The 12,909-nt window shown below is 39.0% G+C and overlaps 1 protein-coding gene across 1 annotated transcript in view; it reads left to right on the forward strand.

Moving 5' to 3' along the window:
- The first annotated feature begins 4,420 nt into the window (after nucleotides 1–4,420).
- adcy9 (adenylate cyclase 9) overlaps nucleotides 4,421–12,909 on the forward strand; it is a 36,910-nt gene continuing 28,421 nt past the window's right edge. Inside the window, exons 1-2 of the mRNA XM_068321591.1 lie at nucleotides 4,421–4,610; nucleotides 4,865–7,623. Of these exons, the coding sequence (XP_068177692.1) occupies nucleotides 5,739–7,623 (1,885 nt within the window). The 5' untranslated portion in view covers nucleotides 4,421–4,610; nucleotides 4,865–5,738. The remainder of the gene's footprint in view (nucleotides 4,611–4,864; nucleotides 7,624–12,909) is intronic.

A 12,909-nucleotide genomic window follows, 5' to 3' on the forward strand; every position in this document is an offset into this window, starting at 1 on the left:
TAAAATAGGAGTGGCAGATTTTAAAAATCAAATCTGTCTCTCTTTCACTGCTTCCTAGACTGTCAGAGACTCGACAATCTACAGTATTCCTGTTTTTAGAGGGAATCTTTCTCTCATTCGATCTTATTTTTGACAAACAGATATATATTATAGGTTTAAAACGCAGGAAGAATCAAAAAAAGGATTGGCAGGTTTCTAAATTTCCTTCTGGGCCAAGTAGCGGTGGTGTATGTGTATGTGAGCAGGAGGAAAAGGGTTGAAGGTTCATCAGACTGCAGTGCAGAAGCCATTTAGAAGAATGTGTCAAACAAGAATCAAAATCTATTTCAGAGCTATGAATGATTTTCGAAACTTTTATGTGTCAAAGGTGTCTTATGGTCTGTGTTGAGTGAGGAGCTCGTGTTCAGTCAGTGGTTGGTTTAATTTATGTGTGTTTTCCTACACATTTCCTTTTGAAATGTGAATATCTTTTTGCATGAATATTTTGGATTTTATGTCAACGGGATTATCTTGTTTTTTGTGAATAAATGTGATTTTAAAAATCAAATCTCTGTCTCTTCATCTGCCTCACTGGTCTCTTCTCTCTCACGTTTGTTTTATCTCTCCCATCACAGTTTCCTGTCTCTCTTCTTGCACTGTGGAACAAAACAAATAGCATCCACTGTTTTAATGATACCCAATTTCTTGTAAACAAATACCATATACTGTTTTTAATGACATCCTCCTATTAAGTGAGATAACTAAATAGCCATAGATTAGAATCTCCACAAGTAAATGAAATATTACCTTGTGGATGACAATACTGGATGGCATGCACACTAACAGCCTAATACTGCATAAGTAAATTTGTATTAAGCTCATATTCTGTACGCATATATTTACTTAGCTGACAGATTGTGCTTAGAGGCACAATGTCAATCCAAATTTATCAGTGCAGTTTCAACAACTTGAACAAGCAGGCTTCTCTTGTGGTCTCATATGTTGTGTATGTACACACACACACACACACACACTCACACACACACACACACACACACACACACACACACACACACACACACACACACACACACACACACACGTTGTTTAATCTAGCTACTTCACTAACTCCAAATGAGACATGCTTAACGTCTGAAATTGATGGAGTACACACTGCCTCGGATGTAGGATGACCAAAATGTTTTACACATTGAAAACCACATTCCTATACTTTCAACAATTTTTTTCCTGAATACTTGTTCTATGATGATGCATTACTGCATAGTAAATATATGTGACCATAATTTAAGTAAAGAAATTAATCATTATTCTCATGCATATTCATCCATTTACCCATCCATCCATTTTTTTTTGAAGATGACACAACTGTAATCATCTTTTCCTCACTTATTTTTCCAGTTTGTGGGTCAGGGGTGTTGCTGGAGCCTATGTCAGCTGGCTACAGGTCTGGCCACAGCATGTGCGTGATTTGTCGGCTTGATTTTGATGCAGTGATGATCACATCGTCTATACGAATGCTTTGTTCCACTTCATCCATTCTTTGTTGTCCTTGTTCTAGGACAACTATTCTTTGTTCTTTTTCATCGGTGTCTTTCTGCATTTTCTTCATGTCGTCGTTAATTTTTTCCATGTAGTCTAGTACTAGTTTCAGCTTTTCTTCCAGCTTTTCATCAAGCTTTTATTCCAACTTTTTATCAAATTCACTCTTTAACTTATTAAAGTCACACCTTAACTTATCAAAGTCGCTCTTTAACTCTTCCACAGAAAAGACCATCCGGTTTAGAGTGTCCCTCACATTTTTGTTCTCGTACTCCTCAGATTTTCCTCTTCCTCTCGTCATTTTTCAGAGAATCAGCGAGAGTCAGCATGAGTATGTTTGTAAGCTTGGAATAGATTTGTATTAACCAAATATTATTGAAAATTGATTCATAAATAAAGTCCAGTACAGAACTGGGAATTGTTGTTTTCAGTTTAGCCTGGAGACAGTTCATTCGACTTGTGTTTTTTCCATTTATGCCGCATCTCCTGTTACCAATTAATGACGTAAAATGGGGTATACATGTGTCACGATACTATCAAATTTTTATTTCCCTAACCTCAGTACTATAGTCCACAACTACATTTGTCAGAGTAATATAGAACTCACCATGTATCACACATAAAATTAAACAAGTTTTACATTTCAAGGAAAAAAATCAATACCGAGTCTATTGCACGGGTACAGCAAATGTCACAGTCATGCAATATCCCTTTTTCTTTTCAAACATTCAACTTTCTAGAAACATGCATATTATCTCATTTTCTAAAAATAAACACACCAGAGCTTATGTAAAAATATTGATAACCATGCATTTTCATTGTGCATGGGTAAGACATTTATTCACGTTCCAGCAGTTAACATCTAGGGAAAACACTTCGTTAATTTAATTTCATGAGAGGGAGAGCACTTGGATTTGACTATATTTTAAATAACATTTACTTAAACATTATTTTAAATAAAGTTCATATCTAGCGGGACACTTTACAGTCTGGTTGCAGTTTAATCACTACGCTTATAAAGATAACTGATCGACTCAGTATTCTGTGTTGTACTTGAATGGGTTAAAAAAAGTTTACAACTAAAATCGTTCAAAAAAAAAAGTTGTAGGAGTTGCAAAAGTAGAATCTGTTACAGAGCCAGTTCTTTACATGTGCCTTGAACGTAGCAGTGTAACACCCACCTTTTACTGTAGAGTTAGATACAACAAGTGGGGTACTGGAGGAACTGCAGAAGTTTGCCTTCAAACTAAAGGAGCCCCACTGTTTCTTAGGCATTTCTCTAATGGGACGGGAAATACAGAAACAGGTTTGTGTTTAGGATTACAATGTGTATTTAGTCATGTAATAACCAGAGCTGTGAAGCACTATGTGGAGGTGAATGTGGTCTATAGAAACTAACAAAATAAACAAAGAGACTTACCCATTTATTGAAAACTAGATAACGTTATTTGCTTTTTTCTTTTTCTTTTTTTTTTTAAATTGCAAATGACAAAAGTCAAAAACAACAGTCAACTACAAATAAAGCAAATAACATGAATAGTGTCTTTTCGGAGAATTAATCCAAAACTTTATCAAACTATTTGACATTGACTAAACAAACCAGGGGATTCTTAATTCTTAAAGTGGTTCAAGAATTAAAAGATAACTAATATGATGGTGTCCAAGTGGGCATCATCAGTAGCCTAACTCAACTTTTCTTCTATATATAATAATTTATTTATTATTTTTTAAATTTCATTTAGTTATTTAAAGACCAGAACCACGTATTTTAAACTCACTACTTCGAGTAAAAAAAACAAAAAACAAAAAAAAAACTCGAAGATTAATAGTACTTTATAGAGAACTCTATTTTTCCGAGCGCAAACCACGTCTTGAAGGCTAAACCCGGAAAAGATGATTTTATTTTAATTGTGGGGAGCTTGACAGACTAGTCCCAACCAACAACTGGGGGAAGGATTTCCGACCCCGTTTCAGCGAAAATGGTGGTAAGTCGCTACGGTGGAGGACTTACTACATTCACCCGGATAAGACAGAAGGGCTCCAACAGGGACTGTGTTTATTCCGCTCCAAACTACAGCAGGGAGCTTCATCTGGAGGGAGCAGCGGCAGAGGACGCAACGTAACCGGAGAACAGTGTTGTTAGTTGGGGCACATGCATGCCATTGAAAACTAGTGCTATCCAAGGACTTGGTGAAGATAAAAAGCAACATTTTGGCTTTTTATAGACGGGGAAAAAAAAGTATCAATGGTTTTTTTTGTTTTTTTTTTCTTTTTCTTGCCCCTTGTGATGTTTTGCTTATTGACTGTGACGGAATGACAGGAGAGGAAATCCAGCCGCAGCCAACCTGGTCCGTCTTCAAACGCAGGAAATAGGGCCTGTTTAAAAAAAAAAAAAAAAAAAAAAAAGTTTGGGAACTTTGGTAAACGACAGGGGGCCTATCACCGACGTTCTGCTTCCATTTTATGACAATCTACATTTTTATTATTTTTAAAAAAAAAAAAATTATTTTTATAAAAGCGCTGTTGATACCACACGGAGCAGCTGAAGAAAAATGATGACGTTCTTTGCACGCCGTTGGTGTTTGTTATTGCAAAAGTTTTGATCATCACTATTTTTAGCCCAGCCTGTCCCTACCGGGGCTGTTCCTCATAGCTGTGCATTTTGCCAACTGCGCGCAACAAGTTGTAGACACTCCCAGCAGAGGCAAACCAACACTAATTTGGGAGAGTGGATGGTATTTTCTGCCTTTCTCTTTTTTTGGATTATGGGTCTTTGAATAACATTTACAGCTCCCCGACTCCCCCCCCCCCACCCTCTTTGGAAAGCAAAAGGGGAATACACGGTGAAGCTACGGAGAGGGAGTCCGGGAGAGGACGTGGCTGAGTCCGCGAAAATAGGCCTGCCTATCAGGCCTCTTATGATCCGGATCTTGGACTGGAGATACTACCAAACACCTCTGTCACTCTGGAGATATTCTTGATTGATCTGCTGGAATAAAGATGGGACGGATCATGTATTGGAATAAGGAATGCAAATCCTTAGCAAACTGAGCCACAGATGAGAGGAGGAAGTAAGACGCCTTAATTACACTACCAGCCACTTTTCATATTAACGGAATCAATAGCTTTTCCACATATAATATCAACACTAATTTCCACACAAAAGTATAATAAAACATTGAATAAGATATTTAATAGCACTTAGTGCAAAAAGGAGAAATAATAAACGCTTGCTTTTATTCATGCAACATTTATTTTCTTGCAGAATAGATAACTTTATTATGAGAGCATTGTTTAATCCGCACATTTCTTATCTTCGTTGCAGCACAAAGAGAAGACTTTTTGTATGTTTTTGAGAGGACATGGGAAGTGTGTACCTTTCATTTCTCGCTCATGCTGTGGAAAGACACATAACAGTGTAACTTTTGTGGTCACTTGTTATGCAGAACACCCACTCCTGACAACAGTCCACCCCAAACAATGAAGCCGTGGACCTGAAAGCTATTCTTTTTTTTCTTTTTTTTTACATGTAAACATTTTATACATCAGGAAAATAATAATAATAATAATTTGGCCATTTTTCTGACGTTTTCTGAGTTGGTGATCTCCAGTAGTATTATTGCGCATATTCAGAGGAGGTAATTCCAGCCATGCAACGTCAAGACTGACTTGATGAAGGCATGAAAACGGTTGCATCACTAACCAGTCCTTTCCAAGAAGGATGTTCAGTTCAGGTGACAGAAGAGTGATGACTGTGTTTGCACAGCAGCAGGAGAGAAAACCGGGTTCTAAATCCAAAACCTCTTTGGGGGGAGAAGACACGTTTAATGTGAGTACTGACGCAATCCCGATGTCGGATAATGAACTTCTCAAGAAACTGGAACGGCGCTTCTGGTGTGAGTGAGTTTGCAGGCTGCTGTGTGCGTAAAAGCAAAGACGTCTGTGCCCTGCTCATCATCCATGAAGTGTGATTATTCCTGCCAACACCTTTGCTCTCCCTTCTTGTCTGCCTGCCTACCTCCCCTCTCTCCCGCCGCCGTCGCCCCCTCCTCCCCGTGCCACATGTGCATGCACGGCGCCCACGCAAAGCGTGTAATTGCCTGAGTGCATTCAGAAGATTTTTTTTATTTTTTTATTATTTTTTTAATATTAACCACCTCTGTCACGCCCATTATATTTTCTCGTGAAAAGTAGTGAATATGGCCACTCCGCAACATCACCGACAGCCCGTCATGCATGGCACGGAAGTGAGCTGCGACTCGGGCGGGGATGGCGCTGTGACCGTGCGCATTACCAACAACGCCACACACGCTCATCAACATGGGGTACGGGCTGCCAACAGCGGCTCGGAAGAAGCTGGAGGTTATGGAGCTGTGGGTAAAATCAACCCTAACCTTCACAAATACAGTATCTCATCCAGCTGCAGCTCAGCAGACTCCAGACCAGCCACTGCCTCCACTTCCAGGGTGTATAGGAATTCACCACCGCTGTTTGAACGCTCTGCCGCTCAGTGCTGGGATCCCAAGTTTGACTCTCCCATCCTTGAAGAGGCATGCCAAGAGAGGTGCTTTCCTCAGACTCAGCGGCGCTTCCGCTATGTTCTTTTCTACCTGGCAGTGGCATCTGCACTCTGGGCAGTATACTTTGTGGTCAATAGTGATCGCTGCAGCCCCATGACCTTCATAGCTCCGACAGCCGTATTTTTAGTCCTACTAGTGCTCTTGTTTTTGTTCACGTTAACCCAGCCCTACACTTGGCTCTACAACCAAACCTCATTACTCCTGATTGTGATTACTTTTGCTATCACCTTAGCTCCACAGACACAGACTGCTGGCTACACTGAGCTGGAGTGGGCTGGTGGTGGAAATTCCACACATCTCTCACCAGACAAAGAAATTCCAACACCTTGCATCTCCCCAGTGGGTACATTCTCCCTGTGCATGGAAGTTCTGTTGTTGTTATACAGTGTCCTCCATGTCCGTCTGTATGCCTCAGTGATTCTCGGGCTTCTTTATTCTATATTATTTGAGGCGCTAGAATGGCTACCATTAATTCAGAGGAGTTATGACACTACTGGTTGGGGCACAGGATTAACAAGTTCAGATACTGAATTGGATGGAGACATCCTGCACTGGCTGGGACCTGCTAAAGCTCTACTCCACTTATGTGCCCACGTCATTGGCATCCACCTGTTCATCATGTCGGAGGTGCGTTCCCGCAGCACCTTCCTAAAAGTGGGACAAGCAATCATGCATGGCAAAGATCTAGAGGTTGAGAAGGCCTTGAAGGAGCGAATGATCCACTCAGTCATGCCACAGCGAGTTGCAGATGAGTTAATGAAGCAAGGGGATGATGAGGGCTCTAATGAGAGCTCTGGCAAGCGTTATTCTTCTGGTGCCTGCTCTGCCTCAGCAGTCTCAATGGGTGGTGGAGGAAGTGGTGGTGGTTCACAAATTCAAAGTGTTACAAACCCTAAGAATCACCTTCACAGCAATCTTAAACGCAAGAAGACCTCCATTCCACGTGGACAAATAATCTTCCGGCCTTTCAATATGAAACGCATGGAGCCTGTAAGCATCCTCTTTGCAGACATTGTAGGTTTCACAAAAATGTCTGCTAATAAGTCAGCACCAGCGTTGGTAGGCCTTCTCAATGATCTGTTTGGACGTTTCGACCGGCTCTGTGAGCTAACATGTTGTGAGAAGATCAGTACTCTTGGAGATTGCTACTACTGTGTAGCTGGCTGCCCTGAGCCAAGACCAGACCATGCCTACTGCTGTGTAGAAATGGGCTTAGGCATGATTCAAGCCATCGAGCAGTTCTGCCAGGAAACATGTGAAACCATCAGCATGCGTGTTGGTGTCCATACAGGCACTGTCCTATGTGGTATCCTGGGAATGAAACGATTCAAGTTTGATGTTTGGTCAAATGATGTCAATCTAGCTAACCTGATGGAGCAGCTTGGTGTGGCAGGCAAGGTCCATCTGTCAGAAGCTACAGTACAGTTTCTGGGTGACCATTACCAGAGGGAGGATGGACAAGTGGCTGAGAGAGCTGGGCCAAGTGTGGTGGAGAAACTGAAGGGTAAGTGCTTCGCTTACTTCTTTTGTGGGTTCTCTATGTGATGTAAAAGTACATGTGGAATCAGACAAAGACATTTAAGTCTATTCTTCAGATAGAATTGCTGTTCTTGAAAACTGGCTTTAGTGATGGATGGTTAGTGCTCAAAATATACTTTTGCAGTGTGGAAAGTACATCAGGAATTCACAAAAAGCTAAAAATTTTAACAAAAGCTAAAATATATGTTAGCAACAAGGAGATGTTACATTTCATGTCATTCATGTAGAGAATAAATTTTAAAAGCATCGTCCAAATCTAGTCGCACTAGCATATTGTCATTAAGTTGAGTGATATAGGGTTAGGGTAAAATATGCTCTCTGACCAATTGGATGAAACAATCTCCCAACATAAGTAGGCTACAAGACAGATTACAATAAGAGGAAGACAGACACATTTTTGTTTGCCTATCTTTTCAGTTATTGACTATCAAATGCCACTGTCAAAAATGTAGAAATATTTTCAAGAACAACTGAACTAATTTTAATTAGAGCATTCAGTCCATTCATTTCATCCCAGAGATGCTAAAGGATACATATTAACCTCAACACCAGGGGTATAAAACTGATTTTCACCGAGGGCCACATCAGCATAATGGCTATCCTCAAAGGGCCAGATGTAACTTATAAATGTAACTCAGTGTAATGTAAAATAAACGTAACTACTACTTAATGATAAATAACTGAATTTATTACTTATTCAAGTTACAAACATTACAGTTACACAGAAAAAAAGATGGTGGTTTGTTTTTTTGTTATAACATAAATTCTTTTAATTGTTCAGATTATGATAAAACCCTCCCACAAAACTCTTATCAATCAGGGATCAAACTATCCAAGTGAATAAAGAAAAATAACATTAAACACAAATTAAGACATTAACTTTGTTCAAAATGTTTTTGTCAAAGTTAAAATGAGCTTAGTGACTGAATTGTGGGAAATGTAGTTTTGATCAAAGCACACTTCTGACCTATTTATTTTTAGACACTCTGACCTTTTATGCTCTTGCGGGCCACATAAAATTATGTGGCGGGCCACATTTTGCCCCCCGGCCTTGAGTTTGACACATGTGCTCTACACGATGACCTTAATAGAATCTCTCTCTCATTACCATTTTCTTATTTTTTTATATTTATTTTCCAAATTTGTATAAATTCATTTTCGAGCAGCTCACTAGAGATTTACTGAAGCAGTTTCATTGTCATTCAGATAACTCCAAATAAAACCAACAGATTTGAAATCTTTTCTGCAGATGCATGTTAACATTAACATCTTCCAGAGTAACAATATTAATGGATCCCATGGTAAAAGGGTGATGGGCAGGTATTCTTGTATTGTACAGCAGGGAACATATTTGACATTTATTCTAGAGCTTTTATCAGTGTTTTAATTTAAGTCATGATGGGTTAATGTTACTTCACAGATGAGGTTTTCTCCTGGCTTAAATACAGTTACCATGCAAACCATTTTGTCCCAATCAAAGTGTTTCATGGGCTGTCCTCAGTTAACTATAACAATCTACTCAAGGTTTGTTCCATATTTCTGATTGTATTTGTGGGTTGTTGTTTTAATTTGTCAGAATGTTGAACAAACAGACTGTAACAAAAATTTGACTACACTGTCTGCCTTTTGTTCAACAGCCATTGCTGGTATTAGTCCATATTCTTTTATACACATGAAGATGCACACACGCATGCACCTAGCACAGAGAATTCCTTCTGCTTTGTCAAAATATAGAGGTCTCTTGCAAAGTGACTCTCCTATTGTCATTGGAGGTTTACTCTTGGCTCTATATGACATCATCCATCTTTGTTTCCTGACTGGTGAGCAGTGACTGGGTGAAACATTGACTTGCAGCTTTTGTTGAAAGAGAGAAAAGGAGAGAATGGAATCTAGTTTTCAGAGAATGAGATGACCTAAATAATTTGCTTCATATCCAGATAGACAAAGGCTTTGCCAGTTTGTTTGTTTTTTGCCGTGGATGGATAGGCACATGTCCATCAATGCTTTATTAGGTGTATGTTGCAAAATCATGTTAGTTAAAGTTTGACTGGGAAGGGCAACATTATAAAAAAGGGTTTCTCAGTTTAATAAAAATGTGTTAATCACTCTATACTTGAAAAATACACTTAACAGATGACAAAATCTTAACTGAATAAATTCTGATGTATCAAACTTTTTACTCAGTAGTGATAATCAATGTCTGCTTTTAGGTTTAACAGTTGTTGTTTGTTTGCTGGTTTGTTACAGCCATGTCTACGATGGCTTGAACTGCCCATTTCTAACCACAAAAATGAACGCATTCTTCACTCCATCAGAATCTGTGACCAATTTAAGACTACCATTTGAAGCCTAAACACACTGTCTTTGCAGTTTGGTAATCTTTAGTTATTAGGTGAACCATTTTCTTGATTTAGAGCAGTGGTTCTTAACCTGGGTTCGATCAAACCCTTGGGGTTCGGTGAGTCGGTCTCAGGGGTTCGATGGAGACACAGGTCAAGACACAATGTGTCGGGTGTTTTTGGAGACGGGGCGCAGGAACCGGTTTAACGTCACGGAACCGAATTAACACCCGACATGATGTGTCGGGTGTTTTTGCCGAACATACACGAATCACTGTGTACGTTTGACACATCGTGTCAATTGGTGATGACACGCCCCCCCTTAGCCATCACTGGCTGCAGGTGATCACGTGAGGCTATATCGATTAGCCTACCTGTGCTACATGGGATTTTGCGCACTCAGTAGTCGATTTATGCCTGTCATGACGGTACGTCATCTGATTGCTTTCTTAATATTTTAATTCATAGTAACTATGTTGAACAAAAAAAGAAAGTGGTCGGACGAATATGTGTCAAGTGAGTTTACATGTACTGTATAACGGAACGCGATGGGAGTCAGTGTTCTGCATGATTTGCAATGTCATGTTGAGCAACTCTAGTCTCACACTGGCAAAAATAAAGGAACACTTCCTTAAGCTGCATGGAAAAGAAAAGAAACAGACTTTGCTGAAAATGACATAAGAGTTGCACTTGCCAAGGTGAAGCCACGCATATCTGGTCTCCCAATAACAACAGCAGAAGTCACACTGATTTGCAGGTAGGTCATTTCATGTGAGTTCATGCACTGTCTTGGTTTTGTTCTTTGAAAAAGGTGACATTAATGTACAATTCATTAAATAGACCAGCAAAACATATACTTATGTCTTAAATTTGAAAAGAATGTATTTTATTTTACTAAAGAAGGGTTCGGTGAGTGAGCATATGAAACCGGCAGGATTCGGTACCTCCAACAGGGTTAAGAACCACTGATTTAGAGCATAATTGTAGACTTACTGAGGTTGTTAACTCCACTCCTCATTGTATAAATTGACCCACCATCACTTCCCTTCCATCTATCTGTGTCATTCTCACTACCTGTTGACTTACGCTGTCAAAAATGACACTGTTAACTGATTCTTTTGGGTTCTCTTATCTTCTGTTCCAGTCAAAACTCTCAACATTTAATGCTTAGTCAGTAATTAAATTAAATATATTTGGCGACACGGTGGCATAGTGGGTAGTGCTGTCACTCCACAACAACAAGATTACAGTTATCTAGTCAAAAACAAAAGAATTGATGGACATTTGTGACTTGTTAGTGTCATAAATCAGTTTTTGTTTCTCTATGACATGTGTTTGTCCTTCATTTTTTATAGCCTAATCTCAGAGTGACAAATTGAACAACCTGAATGTCTTAAATGTCTCTATTCTCTATTTGTTAGCTCTACGTGTATCGGAGCGATCTGTGTTTAGATTTCATTCATTCATTCATTCATTCATCTTCTAAACCCGCTTCATCCACTGTCACGGGTTTTGGGCTGCTGGGGCCTATGCCCGCGGACTTACCGTTTCACATGGAAGATGTGAAATCATAAAATAATCTACAATTACTTAACAATACAATTAGAAAAATCAGTCAGCTGGGATAGGCTCCAGCTCCCCGCGACCCGCGACAGCAGATGATGCGGTTATGAAAATGAATGAATAAATGGTAGCTACAATTAAGATGTACAATTCCCTCATGCTTGACAGAGCTCCAAAAGTGGATGAAAAGTTTAAGCTAGTTTGAAGAATAATTATGAGATGTGTTCCTTTTGGCACTATTCAGAAGTTGGCCCATTCTTCATTGCTCAGTGGTTGAGCCATCAATCGATTTACTGCTGACTCAGTAAGCTCAAGTGTTTTATTGGTACCATATGATGGTACTGGCACCTTGTGAGCTTCAATCTGTGTGAGTTTGACTGTACACTTTGTGTGTAAGCATTAGAGATTTATTTATTAAATGATTTGTCCATTTCATGTACGATTATGAATGCAAGACTTTGTTCAGTGTTTCCCCCAGAAACACCAAGTACCCATTGAAAAATACCCTGAGCAGACTAGGTGGGTGCACAAGATAGCAAATTGACATCTTAGGATTCATACAGATGGCACAGGAGACAGTTGAAAATCTGTATTTGAGTTCAAATTTTACTGTATAGTCAAGGCTTAGAACAACGTGATAACAAGGAGAGAGATTTAATAAAGTGCCTTTTAGTTTAAAAAAATAACTCACCTGTCAATATTTACACTACATTTAGGCTTTATGCATACAGTGTGCATGGTTCACTGCTGCACTTCATCTTACTTGGTCTTGAGAAAAACTTCACAAAGGCATCCTTTGTCACAGGAGGACCATTTATGGAGATCACCACACAGTTCCTCAAGTGCACTCCCTGCAGCCTGTTACTATAAGTCAAACTGATTTAATCATAACTCAGTAGTGGCTGAAATTCATGTTATTTATGTAATGAAAAGACATTAAAAATATCACAAATAGTACAGAACATCAGATAAGGGAAATCAGCCTATTTATTAGAGATACGTTTGCATGATAGTGATTAATACATTAATCTAAGCACTAAAAATAAATTAAAAACACATCTTTATTATTAAATTGTTATTCGTTATAGATTCATTAAGAATAAATTCATTATTAATTGCTTTGTACTAAAACTTTGTACTAAAATGAAAAAAGTCATTTGTCACTCTGTCTTCTTGGGTGTCAGTGCACATTAAGCAGATGTAAGTCTATGTGCTCAGCCAGATTAATATGCTGTAAATGTAAATTAAAGAACCCTAACTCAATTTTTAATCCAATGAAGGATGTTTTCTTTGAGTGCCTTATAATATGTAAGTTGTAGCCTGGCATTTTGTGTGATGAAATCTGTTTT

The sequence above is a fragment of the Antennarius striatus genome, chromosome 8 (genome assembly GCF_040054535.1).
Source record: "Antennarius striatus isolate MH-2024 chromosome 8, ASM4005453v1, whole genome shotgun sequence".
In the NCBI taxonomy this organism is placed as follows: Eukaryota; Metazoa; Chordata; class Actinopteri; order Lophiiformes; family Antennariidae; genus Antennarius; species Antennarius striatus.